The sequence below is a fragment of the Eufriesea mexicana genome, unplaced genomic scaffold (genome assembly GCF_001483705.2).
Source record: "Eufriesea mexicana isolate 0111107269 unplaced genomic scaffold, ASM148370v2 scaffold2021, whole genome shotgun sequence".
Classification (NCBI taxonomy): Eukaryota; Metazoa; Arthropoda; class Insecta; order Hymenoptera; family Apidae; genus Eufriesea; species Eufriesea mexicana.
In genome coordinates, this window is record NW_016910121.1 from 214,335 (window position 1) to 229,859 (window position 15,525).

The 15,525-nt window shown below is 30.2% G+C and overlaps 2 protein-coding genes across 5 annotated transcripts in view; one reads left to right on the top strand and one right to left on the bottom strand.

The window, feature by feature from the left end:
* The window catches only part of LOC108549465 (mucin-17), a 10,068-nt gene extending 6,243 nt beyond the window's left edge, over nucleotides 1-3,825 (top strand). The window contains exon 4 of one of the 2 annotated variants that reach the window (XM_017902858.1): nucleotides 9-3,825. In XM_017902858.1, coding sequence (XP_017758347.1) covers nucleotides 9-3,758 — 3,750 coding nt within the window. In that variant the 3' untranslated portion in view covers nucleotides 3,759-3,825. The other variant, XM_017902856.1, reaches the window with a different exon arrangement.
* Nucleotides 3,826-6,139: 2,314 nt separating this feature from the next.
* On the bottom strand, nucleotides 6,140-13,476 carry Pi3K59F (phosphatidylinositol 3-kinase 59F). 3 transcript variants are annotated; one of them, XM_017902803.1, is made up of 10 exons: nucleotides 13,419-13,476; nucleotides 9,587-9,781; nucleotides 9,090-9,519; nucleotides 8,823-8,918; nucleotides 7,861-8,412; nucleotides 7,322-7,794; nucleotides 7,068-7,256; nucleotides 6,821-6,996; nucleotides 6,680-6,754; nucleotides 6,140-6,617 (listed from the first exon to the last, which is right to left on the bottom strand). In XM_017902803.1, the coding sequence occupies exons 1-10, from the start codon at nucleotides 13,469-13,471 to the stop codon at nucleotides 6,217-6,219; spliced, it is 2,640 nt and encodes an 879-aa protein (XP_017758292.1). In that variant the 5' UTR covers nucleotides 13,472-13,476; the 3' UTR covers nucleotides 6,140-6,216. The 3 variants fall into 3 exon arrangements, with proteins under 3 accessions (XP_017758292.1, XP_017758291.1, XP_017758293.1); XM_017902802.1 differs by lacking the exon at nucleotides 13,419-13,476 and adding an exon at nucleotides 10,075-10,148; XM_017902804.1 differs by lacking the exon at nucleotides 13,419-13,476 and adding an exon at nucleotides 10,062-10,136.
* Nucleotides 13,477-15,525: the final 2,049 nt, after the last annotated feature.

The window sequence follows — 15,525 nt, forward strand, 5'->3', positions numbered from 1 at the left end:
TTCAGCAGGGTTCTGCTATTCAGAATATTACACATCAAGGTGGCAACCAGCAGACAATAGGTATAAATCCACAAATTCAACAGAAAGGAAAGGCAGTATCTACATCATCTATACAAAAGGTTATTATACCTCGTGGTAGCCGGCAACCAAAAACACAACAAAAAATTGTTGTTCAGAAAGTACAGGAACCTGTAATTACAACTGTACAAAATATACAATCAAAACAAACGGTTTCATCATTGAATACTGTGCCAAATATATCTAAAACAACAATTCAGCAAAAACAGACAGCTAGTAGTACTGCAACTACAAAGGTTACTGCAAAAAATCAAGGGATAAATAAGACTACTACACAACAGCAAAAGAATTTACTAAATATTGCAATGAATTCTGTAACTGCGACTAATATGAATACAAATCTTTCTACATCTCTGTCTCTTCCACCATTAGAACCCATTGAATCTGAAAGGAAGCCAAAAATAGAAAATATACTTGTTGAATCTGTTCAGAAGGAACAACCTAAAGTAGAAAAGTTTAATGTCGAGAAAAGCGGTGAAATAGAAAAAATAGAAGAACCAAAAATAACAACACAACCACAAATAATGGCTTTGCCAACAGAAAGTAGCGATGGAACCCAAACTTATGTTTTAGTAACTATTGATGAACAAGGACAAATACAACCTCTTGATAATAATACTCTTATGTCATTAGAAGGTACTACACAAAATCCAGATGGTACAAGAACACTATATATAGATCCAAGTTCATTAGGAGAAGCAGGCACATTAGACAATATTGTTCTTCAATTTGATAATGGTGTATTACCAAATATACAAACCAGTGCTACAGAATCTACTCAAACAATTATATCAGAAAGTTTTTCTAATTCAGAAGTAATACAGACATCAAATCAAGATATTTTAGCTGCTGCTTTGGCAAATACAGATTTTCAACAAGAAATCAGTTTAACAGAGAATCCTACAGGAAATGTAATGTCTACTGGTTTAACTCAAACAAGTTTAATCAACCAAACTATCTTGCAGTCAACTATCATACCTCCTACAGAACCAATATCTTCTCCCTCTGTGCTTGAAACCTCATTGACTTTAAATCAACCAATAATGACGCCATTAGAGGTTCCCAGTAATTTACCAATACAATCAGAATCGACTCCAACTTCTGCTGTGGCAACCATCCCGTCTTCTCTCGAATTACCAATAACGATTACAAACCCTAATATTTCATATATATCAACAGAAGCACAAATTCAAATCCCTGGTAATTCTATGCCAGATATTGGAGAAATTATGGAAAATCCAAGTACTGCGGAAATCGCTCGAACGGAAATTCCTGCAAGTACTCAATATCTAGTATTACCAAATTTAGAAGATAATATTACTGTAGAAACTTCAAATGGACAGAGTAGTACTATTTCAATGCCTAGTGTTTCATATTCAGTTTCAATACCAAATAACATAGTTTTAGAAAGTTCACAAGTTCAGACTACTCCTTCAATGCCAATAATAGATGATACCTATGCTGAAAATGTGCAATTTACTTCAGCTATAGAATCATCAATGGCAACAGAACAGACTTTTGTAGATGTACCTGTTTCTGAGATGCTTGTTTCAAAATCTCCTATTTCCACAAAAAATGTACAATCACAAAATATTGCTGTAACATCAGAAATTATAGTATCACATGATGTTTCTGCATCTTCTCAGGAACCTATTGTATCAACAAATGAATCATCTATTTTAAATGAGGAGCAGGATACAATACCTTTACAAGAAGTATATTCTTCTCAAGATATTTCCATGAAGTCACAGGAAGTAATCTTAAAAGAAACAGTGACTAAAGACGATAATGATTCAAATATGGCAATTGGTAGCCAAAGTGAAGAAGTTAGTAATAATGATAATATAGTACATGTGCAAATTGTGGAACAAGCAGATGATGCAATGACAAGTAGTATGTCAATAATGGATGAAAATACTTTAGTTTCCTCTGAATCCAATTTACAAATTTCGCCTAGAGAACACGCGAGTTTTGAAGTTTCGGAATCAAATGAAATAGATACAAATAGTTCACAAGAATCACAAAATATAAACAAATTTAAAGAATTAAATTTTGGTGAACAATCTGATAATAAAGTTCACTCTCCTATATGTGAAGAACAAGCAGCAACATCCAATGAAGTAGAAGTCGTTCAAGAAGGAGCACAAATTTTACCTGCAGAATCATTAAATCGTCTGGATGAACAAAGTATGGATATAGATGAAGCTATAGAATCTAAAATTTATGCCGCAAGTACGGTAAAAGAATCAGAAGACTCTCAGAGAGATGAACCATCATCTCAAGGTGAATCAAATCTGGTTCAAAGAAATCTAGAGTTACATTTTGAAGAAGGAAATGCAGAGGCTAGTCATGAAGCGCCATCACAATCTTATGAACAATTTGGAATAGCAATGACTACTGATTCTACTGATTTACCTAGTCAGTCTGCTACAAAGTCTGAAAATTCAAGAGAACCCTCACAATCAATAACATATGAACCTATGGAGACAGACGAAGAAGCTGTTGTAACAGAACCACCAACACAATCATTTGAACATTCGAAAATGAATGAAGCTTCTCAGTCATATGAAGCATCTGCAGAAGCAAGTACAAATGCACCTACTCAATCTTTCAATGAATTAATGCAAAGTCAAGAAGAAAGATCAACTATTGATGATGCGATTGACGATCAAACGTTTCCGACACAGAGCTATGAAGTCGAGAAAACAGAAAATATTCCAGAAAATTTAGAAACTGATGCAGAAATTAGTCAGGAAGGAAACATGCCATCTCAATCAAATGATATTGGTACCGATGGTATTGGTACATCTTCAGTTTCTACAAATAATTCTGGACTTAATGAAGACGAAACTGCAAGTTCGTCTTATGTTCCAGAAACTCCCGAGAATCAAGAAAGAGATCCAGATCAGGAAAGTGCAATAAGTACATCATCTTGTGAAATTCCTCCATGTGCTGAATTAAATATTGCATCATCTAGTGCAGAGCATACAAGTATCCATGACAATGGAGTACCTGAAATACCTACATCTTCATATAATTTGAATCCAGACATTACATCAACTCATGTGGACTCTGTCCCAACTTCTAGTTATGAAGAACAAAATGTATCAACTTCTTATGAAGTACCAATCTCTATGCCTGGCCTAGAAGAAACCCCCTCTCAGAATTTTGTTGCAGAAAGTACAGATCACAGAAATGAACCTTCTAGTTATTATACTCATCACCAAGAAGTAACAGCAAGTTATTATGAATCTGTAGGGCAAGAAACAAATTCCAGATTGGATGGAGATCCACAAGAAGAAGTTACTCCCAGTTATTATGATGGTAATCCACAAGAAGCAAGTCAAAGTTATTTTAACCCAGAAGAAGCCACACCAAGTTATTCCAGTCATAATGTCTCTCCCAGTTATTATGATCATAGACCAGAAAGTGAAGCAAGTCAAAGTTACTACTCTGCAGATGATATAGAAAAATCAGAGCAATCTTCCTCACAAAATATTGAGGCATCGCAAAGTTTTTATCAAGAACAATCTGATGAATTAAAATTAACTCAACAAGGAGAAGCTACTCCAACATATACAGAAAGGTATCCAGTTGATTATACATTGGAAAATTCACCAATAGAAAGGCATGATCTTGTAGAAAGTTCTGTACCAGCCACCAGGCCTACAGAGAGGTAATATATTATGATGAAAAATAGCATTGCGCTATAAAAAGAGTCCTTGTTTTCATAGACTAATGGACATTGCAGCCATTGATAGATAAACTCGTCTATTTTCAAATGTAAATATAATATTAAGGTGATAAGTGATTAAATATAAGATTAAAATTAGATTCTTACTATAATTTATATCTATATAAATATATATATAAATAAATAAATAAATAAATAAATATACATGTCTAAATATATGTGTGTATATATGTGTACACATACATATTGTTACAATGTGTGTGAGTATATGTATATATATATATTAACTACGGATACAATCCGTATATAGAATTTGGTATGTGAGCAGTGTAATTACAAGGAAAAACTATGGTTTCATTACAAAAGCATTATGATCTTATATATTCATCTCGTTTAATATATTGAAATAATATAAGTACTTCAATATATTGAATTAGATTATCATTCATAACTTCTTTCTTTTTCTTTTAACTGGACACATTAATACTATATTATGTAACAAATTGATTCTACCTTTTCCAATACAAAGCACATCCAATGTGGATTTCGTAAAATTTGATAAAACATCATTGGAGTAGTAGTAATAATTTTACAGCAAAAATACATTTGTGCTATTAATCATTTATTTAATGATTACATTAAATCAGCAAATATATAACTATTGTAAAATATTTGTACATTATTACGAATTCTCATCAAAGACAATTGAAGAATCAAGTTAGTGTTACAAAAGTAAACTACTGCTTACTACTCCTCTGCAATGATGAGTCATAATGAGCATATAAAAATAAATGCACAATATATCTTTAATAAGTATCAGTAAAGCTCTGAAATATTCGTAAAATTGAAGTAAACGATTCCTTGGACTATCTTTTAAAGACTTAATTTTTCTGATAAGTTTTTCACCCCCGCACTCATAGTCTATCTACTAAGAAAGAAGTTTATGTATAATCACAAATGTAGATAATCAAGCGAATCAAGGATTGAATTATTACACATACATTGTTTATTTGTAGGAAATAGTTTACATTTATGAGAAATAAAGAAGCCTATTATTTCAATTATAATAATGTGTAATTCGTGTGTTGAAATGTAAAGGGTAAAAGAATTTAATAGGAGATCTGTCATGTTTGAAATCAGTTAATACTTACAGGGGAGTAATTTTAAAACAAATATTCATATAATTAATAGGAAGGATTTATTATAAACAAGATCATTTTATTTCTGTAAAATATTTGCGATTACATATCGCAATTTTACATGTAAACAAATTTATACATGTGCATAAATGTAATACATGAATACGCGTTTTAATAGTTTTTCTGGTGTAATTTAGAGTAAATTTTTTTAAAAAACTATATAAGTCTCAAACGAGACAGATTTGCCAATATATTCTAATAAAAACGGTTATATTATATTCTTTATAAACTCATGTTATCAAAAATAAATTTGTTTTTATTTTTCGCGGCGTTTTCGATCGTGATCACGCATGTATATATTATGTTACTGTTACTGGAAAGAAGTTATTACCTAAATATGTCACACTTGGAAAAAAAAAAGTTTAGCCAGATAAATTTTCAAAAATGGACTGAATTGTTAATATTCTTTGATTGCTTTTTGAATTCATTCGATATATACATAAATACACATGTACATATATTTTCCACACAAAGGAATTATAAAAATATCTGTACCTATAAATAGTATGTAATACTGTGAAATGGGGAAAATATAATTACATTTTCTATTAAAATTTTCTGATACAATCGTAAGTTGGGATATATTGCTTCATTGAAGTAATCAAATTTACGTGGCGTAAAGTGATACTGATTAAAATAGCATTACTGCGTTCTTATATGGATAACAATTTGATATTTCCATCACTAACAATATTATCTTTTTATTTCTACAGTGTGCACCACATACACGATTGTAACTAAGAGATAAAATAAATACATGAATATTTACGTAACAAATTATATATGCAATAAATGTTTTTTGTTGTTTTATTACTTGGAATTATCCCATTACAATACATTTTTGCCTGTAAAATATATATTTAATATTTCTTTTAATGTACTTTCGTAAAAAAAACTATCAAGCAATATTTCTATTGTATGTTAAACTGTATTTTACGAAAATTGTTAAGAATTATCGTTAACATGTATAGTTTACATACGTAATATTATGCAGTAACAAATTTTTTTATTATTGTGATCGCATGACATGTTAATTATTAAACATTTTTGTATGCAATTTACAAACGTATAAAAACTACAATTATTTGTTATTATTATCAAAGATTTATTACCTAAAATAATCCCAAAATACAATAAATTATATTACATTTATAGATGTATGGTCATTTATATACAATATAGTAATATTTGCAATAGTTTTAAAGGAACACAGTCTTTACAATCATTATCTTGATTGATTTAGTTTTATTTTCGCCAGTATTGTGCAAACTTATGTAATTGTTCCACTAATACTGCCATTACAGCTGTTACTGATAAGTCTAAAAGATTATGTACATAATGCACTGCTTCTTCGTCGCTCAAATCCAATCGTAGTTTGTCTTGAACTTTTTTAACAGCTTTATCTGGTTCTAATGCTATATCTGGAACGCTAGCGTCGACCATTAGCGAAAACAGATTTAGAATTAAATTTGCATGTCTGCGCAAATGCAAAAATGCAGTATAACATTGTTTCCGAAATTCATGATAATGTTCTGAACCTACACCTCCCATAGCTTCAACCATTTCTTTGCTCAATTTCATTGGTGGTGGCAAAGGTTTTGGATCTCTACCCAAAATATAGCCGAAATCTATATGGAAGAGTTTGCCTGAAATAAGAATATCACGCAATTTTATTAAATGCTTTTATCTTTTATGCTTTAAAAGTTACCTGACGTTGTCAGTAGTAAATTATCCAAATGTCGATCACCAACACCAAGAACATATGTAATAATGCAGTAACCAGCTGAAATTTTACGATTTTATACATTTCAAATTAATATAAATTATTTTAAAATAACATATTTCTTACCACAACTTCGAACATAAGTATCCATAACTTCAGGTACAACACCATAAGGACCATTTTCGGATGGATGATGTTTTCGAAAAAAGCTTAATATGGAACCTTCACTAGCTAATACTTCTGCAACTGTTGTAGATTCGATAAATTGCAAAAAACCATGTCGAGTACTTGTTGCGAGTACCCTAAAAATAAATAAATTTATATTTTAAATAATCAAATTATATTTTAAATAATCAGTTATCAAAATTTTTACCTGTAAGGAGTCAATTTTAAATCCAAATTTTCTCTTCTTAATAATTTATCCATAAGTGCAATTGTTTGTAAAATTAATTGATCCTGTCTAAGGTCATCACCATGTTTAAAAATTGCAATGTACTCACTGTTATCTGTTGTTAAAAACGTTAGTTTGGAAGGCATAAGAGCTGATTTAAAAAGACTGGCCCTAAAAAATAGCTTAAATTATTAACGAATAAGTTTTCATTATTATATGAATGGAATTATTCATACTTTTCAGGTATAATTCCTTTGATACAAATTTCTGGATCCAGAGGAAAAGGTATTGGTTCAAAGTTCGAAAAATTGATTTTAAATGTTGGATCTGAATCTGCTAATAACACCCTGAGCCGATCAGTCTTCTTCTTACGATTTCCACTTTCTCGTGCAATTGCTTTCACCAGTGCTACTAATTGATCAATGAACATTTTTTGACGTAAAAGGAAAGCTCTTCTTTTTTGCCAAACTGCATTGCCTTGTGCCAGCATCATTGAAAACATTGACATTACAGTATTATACATTTCTTTGACACGTGTATCTTGTTTTGCACTTATGGAGGGATCACTTTGATCTTCACATTCAATTGAAAGATACCAATAAAAGTAATTGGCTAGTGTAGTATTTTGACATGCACGAGTAATCAAAAAAGATGCTAAATCCATAAGAGAATCTTGACTTGTTGAGAACTGAATTTCAGATTCACTGGACTGCAAATCATGTGTGCTATTTGTAATAAATTAGGAATTTAATGTTTATTTTATAAAGTTACTTACAGTTGTTACAGCTGTAGATGAAGAGTCATTAATTTGTACATCTCTGTCTAATTTTTCAACTTTTTCAGATTCTTTTTCTGTCATCAATATTTGATGTGCCCTTTTAATACTTTCAAAATCTTCATACTTTAAAGCTTGTACTAATTGCAATAAATATAACATTAAGTCATCATCAGGTGCTTGATTAAGACGAGTAATAGCATATCTTCTAACAGTTGGATGTGTAAATGCTGGACCAAGTAACTCTAATGCATCTTCAGGATCAGGTGGTGCCCACAATGCTAACATTTCTAATGCTTGTCGTTCTTCTCCAGCAACTTTCCAATTTACACATTTTACGAATTTTGTTAAAGCTTTTTTTTGATTTGATAAATAAAATCTGTATTTCCAAATAAGATCTTGTTCTTCTGTAGAAAGTGCTGTTGTTGGTGGATAACTTAATATTATGTTCAAAGCATCACGAACACTTGAAGTTGGTTTTAATTCTCGAGTATGACCACCACTCCGTAAACTTCGAGCCAACTTGTGATGTTTTGCTTCTACAAGATTTTCCTAATAATAAGAGTATATCCATGAAGTACAAGAACAGATATATTCGTAAATCGTACTATGTGTTTACAAATATTGTGTTATATTTGATTTATAATAAATATTTAAAAAAACTAATTAACGAGTACTAATACCTTTTCCTCTGAATTATTGACATTAAGTTTTGGTAAAAGAAAAGAATTCTTTATCTTTTAGTTTCACCTATAAATTTTGTATTTTCATAGTAAAACTTAAAATCATTATGAACAAAATAGTTAATATATTTTCTTTGTTAAAGTAAAAATTTTAACATGACTAATATATTAGTGCATAGCAAAATATTTGTATATGTTTTATATTTATACGCTTTTTAAAGTCAATTGGAACATGTGTACTAAAATGATTGTTGGTATATATAAAAATTTTGATCATACCTGTAAAATTTCATAATCCGGTAGAGTTACAACATCTGGTTGTGATCTATGTTGAACAACTTCATCTCCATCTTTTTCATAATACACAATAGAGTACTGGAAAAAGAAAATATGAATAAGAAAAGGAACAAATAAATAAAGAAGAAAGGAAAAAATTGAAAATATATACTTAAAATATATGGAATGAAATATTATAAAAATAGACTATAATACTTCCATTATTGATTTTGAAAGTAATAAATATATTTAATTTTTTATTTTTCATACCAGTATTCCATCCATAGTAACTTCTGGAAACTCAATCATTAAATATAAGTATTCAGATGCTCTCTTCTCTCTTTCATTAATTAATTCAATCTCTCTAAATGTTAATCTATCTAGCCAATCAACTTTATTCATTTGACCATTTCTATGTTTTTTGACAAGTTTTGCTAATCGCTGCATTTGTTCTTTCCCATGATCTCTGGTTTTTCCTGGTGTATTAGTTGGTATACCACCATCTGCTTCGACTCCAGGCCAAACTCTAAGATCTAACATTCCTTGACGAAACACTCCATGTTTTCCAAACATAGATATTGTTGTACCACCAACTGGTAGTTGTCTACCAGGTCCAGCACAATCATATAAACTTATACATAGTTGAGCATCCCGTGGTAGATCAGAGTAAGAAATAGGAAGAGTTACCCATTGATTCCAACTGACAAAATTAATAAAATTTAAACATATAATATATGCACTTTAGAAATATCAAAATAACTACATACTTCCAACGTGATGTAAAATGTTTATAAGCTGTATGAACAGGTAGAGCAAGTGGTCTTCCACTAGCCCACACCTGTAAAGAAGCTGCTAAATCCCCACGTCCCCCATTGGTTCCATATAAACCAGAATATTTTAACATAGGGTCAATAAGTAATTTATCATATTCTGGTCGTTGCCTTTTGCCTTCTAAAGTTCCTCTATAAAATGTAGAACATAATATACTGTATTATAATGATTTAAAATTTATATACGTTCGTATAATATTTTAATTAAAAAAACCAATAAAACCGGATAATCTGCAATTAAATACTTGATTGTCTGTTTACATATGAATTAAATATTATAATCGGATTACTTTATATTTAATGACACTGCAAGTAAACCACCTGTTTTTATTAGAAAGATAAATTATGAAACATTTATCATGGTAACCTGATACTAGCTGATACTGACACTTATTATATTTAACACACTTACAATTAAATCTTACATTTTAATTTGTATTCTTGTATCTAATGAAGAACTGTACACGTAGAAAAACTTATCATTAATATCTTCCATCATTTTATGAAATTATAAAATTAACACATTTCTTTACTTCACATTTTCCACCATTCTACTCCATCTACTACACTTAAGAAAATTGCTTCACACACTACTTGCGCGATATCGCTACCGATATATATATATATATATATGTAAAAAGTATTTTAAGAGAGTCATCTGTAGTATTTTTAACAATACAAAACATTGTGGTATTACATGGTACACTATTTATATTATCGACTGCCAATATTACAACTTTTATATTCATGAAGAAATAAAATATCTCTTAAAGAAAAATATATCTTTATATATATATTTTGTGTCATTACGAGTAATTTATAAATAAATCATATAACTTTTTACTGTATATAGTTAACTAAATAATTATTAAAAAAATTTGCTGTTGTCAAATTGTCAGATTTTTATCACATATATAACTCCATCATATATTCATGCGTACTCCCATAGAAGTGTAATAAAAGATATATTTTCACTCCTATTGACTTTATCAACTTTGATAATTGAATTAAGTATAATTTTTATATTTACTGCTCTAAATTCTAGAGGGCATAACAAAACTTTTAATATTTTTATCGATCAGCATTTTAGAACATGTGACTGTAAGATGTTAGACTTGCCAGTATTTGCAAAGAGAGTGCAAATTCTTCGAATCATCGAGTTAGTTGAAACTTTACAGGTTTGCAGATAATGTCATGCAGTTTAAGAAAATATCTTATTATAGCCGCAACTACTCAATAGTTTTTGAGATATTTACGATTAAAGTTTTATTACTTTCTTAATTATTGACTTATTTCCGATGGATTTCAAGTTGGCTTGATGCCTTGGAATTTACACCATCAGTGTACGAATTAATCCAACTGCTATTGTATAGTCATTATGGCTCGACCTAATAGCAATGGTAAGGAATTCCCCAGTAAGAAAGACCCGTGGGTTCCATTCCCGTATGTACTTGCAATTTTTTTCTTTCAATCTACTTCTCATTTTGTATTCATTTTTCGTCTATAAAAACACTGTAAATATACAATTGTAAAAAAAATTTCTTAACAAAAGAATTTATTTTTTACGCTATCTTATGCTAGTATATATTTGTTACAAAATAATAAGAATATTATGCAAAAAAGCAGTCTTCTATAGCAATCTTATTCATTACAGGAAAAATATAAATAATTATTAACAATAAATTAAGTAGCATGAAATTATGTACAAACATTGTATAAGAATGTTGTCTATAATTCCAACTTTGCTCTGCAGCTATAAATGTTCATGAATTAATTACAAAAACTTGGAAATTTATTGATTTTCTACTGCCGAAATAATTTATTAAAATGTATTAGGAGAACATAACCAGGAGAAGTAACTAGTTCGAATAAAAATTTTCCCGCCTGCGATCAGCGCCATCTATGATTTTCGTCCAAATGCTCGGAAAAGTAATCACACAAAAGAGTGTAAGCTTAGTATTAACATAACCTCTAGTTGTAATTAAATAGTGTAAGTTATGAGCTATCGTTTTCCCACCTTTCATTAGTGATAGCAGAAGGTTCTGAGAAGACAATATTTTGCTGAAATGAACAGGCACGTGCAAGTATAGAAAATTATTGGACTCATGGAATATCATCGGAATAGATGCCAAGAATTATATTTTATAGAGAGAGAAAGTTGAAGCAGCAATACAAATATGTAAGGTATGATATGTCTATTGAATTCTAGGTCGGCTAACCATATCACATACAAGATAGAAATCTTTGATGGTCAAATAAAGATTTAGAAAATGGAGATGGTTTAGGCAGACAAAAAGGAATACAATTGATTTAGGTGATGGCTCCTTATAACAACAAGATATGGAGAATACAGTGAGATTGAAAGGTATGTTGTATTCCTGATTTAAATAAATATTAATATCAGTGGTCAAAGACAGTGATCATCGCTAATGCGTTAAGTTTCAGAATGATGGGTTTGAGGCATATAAACAAAAGAGAGAGGTTCGAATGAAAGCAGTGAGAAGAGGGAATGCTTATTATGCGGATACAAGAAACAGAAAAGGGGCTGCTTATGTATCAACAGAGAAAAATGTGTGGCATCGACATGGAAATATGAGGATCATTGAAGAGATGGAGAACGAACACTTGGTAATAGTTGTGAAAGTTAAAGATATATTGAATATAGAGTGTAAATGTTTTATTAAGACAAAAATGTGTATAAATTTTTATAAGAATTTGGCGTCTTTAAAAGCCATAGTAGTAACGGGTTTGTTTATAGAGCCAATGTCAAAATGGGGTAAAAGGTATGTCTTCACTGCTGATAATTATTGGAGAAAGAACCATTTGGTTGACTGATTTGTAAATGACCAATGATTTAATATGAAATATTATTGACGACGTATTTGTTTTATTAAAGAAGACTGACAGACATGAGTAATACTTATTTACAAGAGTCATCTACCATAGGTGACGTAAGTAATAGTTAATAATATTACAATGGCTTTTATATCTATTTTTTAAAAATCTAGACTTCTATATTAATATATTAAATAATTTGTAATTTGAATTACAATAATCAATAATAAATTTTAATAAATTTGATTTTAAAAGTATTTTACATTAGTAAGACTAATATATTTGTTATAACTAGATTATAATGAAGACAACTGTTGGTGACATTGAGTTAGAATTATGGGTAAAAAGAACTCCAAAGGCAAGTAGAAATTTGACACAATTATGTATGGAAGGTAATTAGGATGACACTATATTTCATAGAATTATCAAAGGATTCATAACACGAGATGGTGATCCCATAGATCCGGGAGATGGTGGTGGAAGCATATATGAAGAACCATTTAAAGTGGGACTATATTTAAAAATAAAACGAATTCCTTTTTTATTCAAAAATAATTATTGGATATATGTGTTTTAGGACGAATTTCATACACGATTACGTTTTCGTCGATAAGATTTAATTGCTATGGCTTATGCTGGAAAAGATGGCAATGATTACCTTTAATGGTAATTACCTTTAAATAGGGTATCCTTCAATTTCTCGATTTTTCCACGGATTTATTTCATACAGAGTATGAAAATTTAATTTCGAGATTATGGTGTTTTAATGAGAAGTACAATTCTATTTGGATAATTGCAAATTATGGGCCGTAGGGTGTCAAAAGTTTCTCAAATATGGTAATTTTGATGGCTAAGTTCTTGGGATAGTAAACGCGAAAATGAAATTTCAACAGGATATTACTGTTATTACTCAGGTTGAAGAATAATTACCCACAGTGGATGTACTTCAGCTTCCCCTTGTTTTCCAGGGATTTCTGGATTTTCCATCGTGATTCGTATGTGCAAACTTCCTTTGCTTTTGCAATATTACGTGGTGATCGAACACTTGGAAATCGTAATCAGTTCTTGTTTTGTCTTTGCATGTAATTGACACGTGTGATATAATATACAAAATAAAATTAATTGTAGGATATTCTGAATAAATTTCTTCAGATGTATACAGTTTGCATTATTTATAATGCAGGAAAGTGAAAATATTGTTGCAATCTACAAAGTCATACGTAGATCGTCCATAATGTAGAGAATGACGGGTAACGAAGAGACGATAAGTAAATCATAATGTAGGAAACGACCGAAAATGAAGAGGTGATAAGTATTCGATAATCTAAAATGTATACAATGACGCGATAATGAAGAAATGATGAGTACCTCGATAATCGTTAATGTAGAAATAAAACAATACTTCAGAGATGATAAACAAACCGATAATCGGTAATGTAGAAAACCCCAATACTGTAATGATGATAAGTAAATCAACAATCGGCCGTGTAGAAAACAACTGTTACTCGATGAGATAATAAGTAACTCGATAATCGGTAACGTAGATAACACCGATAATGATCTGATGATAAGTAAATCGACAATCGATCGCGTAGAGAACAACTGTTATTTGTTCAGATAATAAGGACATCGATAATCGTTAATGTAGAAAATACCAATAATGAAGTGATGATAAGTAAATCGACAATCGGTTGCGTAGAAAACAACTGCTACTTGATGAGATGAAAAGTAACTCGATAATCGGTAACGTGGATAACGCGGATAATGATCTCATGATAAGTGAATCGACAATCAGTCGTGCAGAAAACAACTGTTTCTTGATGAGATAATAAGTATCTCGATAATAGGTTATATAGAAAACACCGATATTGGAGCGATGATAAGCAACTCGACAATCGTTAGTATAGAAAACAATTGTTTATGAATAGATGATATGTAATTCGATAATCGGTAATGTAGAAAACATCGATACAGAAGTGAAGATAAATAATCGACAATCACTCGTGTAGAAAACAACTGTAACTGAAGTGATGATAAGTGACTCAACAATCGGACGTGCAGAAAAATACTGTTATTGTGGAGATAATAAGTCACTGGATCATCGGTAATGTAGAATTAGACTGATTTTGAAGGGATTATAAGTAACGCGTTAATATTTGCAATGTAAATTTATAATGCAAGTGAAAAAATTACGAAATTATTGGTTATTAGTAGTACGTATTACGAGTTTGTGTTAAAATGTATCCATAACTTGCAAAAAGTTAATAAATTATTGTACTTACTATTAATAACAAATTAATATTGTTAATAACAAATAGTTTGCAACATTTATTAACGATAAAAGTCAAAAAAGTTAGTAAATTGTTAGCTACTGCATGAACAAACAACGTATTTGTGTTAAAATTTATTCGTAACTTACAGAAAGCTAATAAATAAGTAAATTTATTGTTTATAACAAATTAAAATCATTCATAACAAATAGTTTGTTACGTATATTAACACTAAAAGTCAAAAAAGTTAATAAATTATTGTTTATTACAGCGAAAAAGTAACTTTTAATGGAATCGGTATAGTTCGGAAATTTTCGCCGATCTTCGGCCGACCGCCGCTATATAAGGGGCCCGCGTGCAGGCTCGAGCCAGTTGTGGCTTCGACGTCGGAGGGTCCGCGTTAATATTTTTCTTTCAGGTACTAATTATTTTTTGTTTCAGCTTTTAATTATCTTTCTTCTTGCAGATTCTATTTCTTTTATTCTAGATTTCATTGTTTGTGCATTCGAGTATTTCGTACAATATTCGAATGCCTCGTCGTTGGTTTATTTGTATTGTATATCATCGTTGACTTGATCAATGGCTATTCAATGGCCATTGTCTACTCTCTTGAATAATTTAATAATAATTCCTTCTTTCAGGTACTAATTATTTTTTCTTTCAGGTTTTTATTATCTTTCTTCTTTCAGGTATTATTTCTTTCATTCTAGTTTTCATTGTTTGTGCATTCGAGTATTTCGTACAATATTCGAATGCTTCGTCGTTGGTTTA

What these genes read in the sequence shown, in the direction of transcription:
- Pi3K59F (XM_017902802.1), bottom strand. Translation starts at nt 10,148, where the DNA reads ATGATGGAAGATATTAATGATAAGTTTTTCTACGTGTACAGTTCTTCA. An exon ending in TTAAAATTGACTCCTTACAG is followed by an intron (nt 6,997 to 7,067) that starts GTAAAAATTTTG and finishes ATTTATTTTTAG; the next exon opens with GGTACTCGCAACAAGTACTC. An exon ending in TACTTATGTTCGAAGTTGTG is followed by an intron (nt 6,755 to 6,820) that starts GTAAGAAATATG and finishes GTAAAATTTCAG; the next exon opens with CTGGTTACTGCATTATTACA.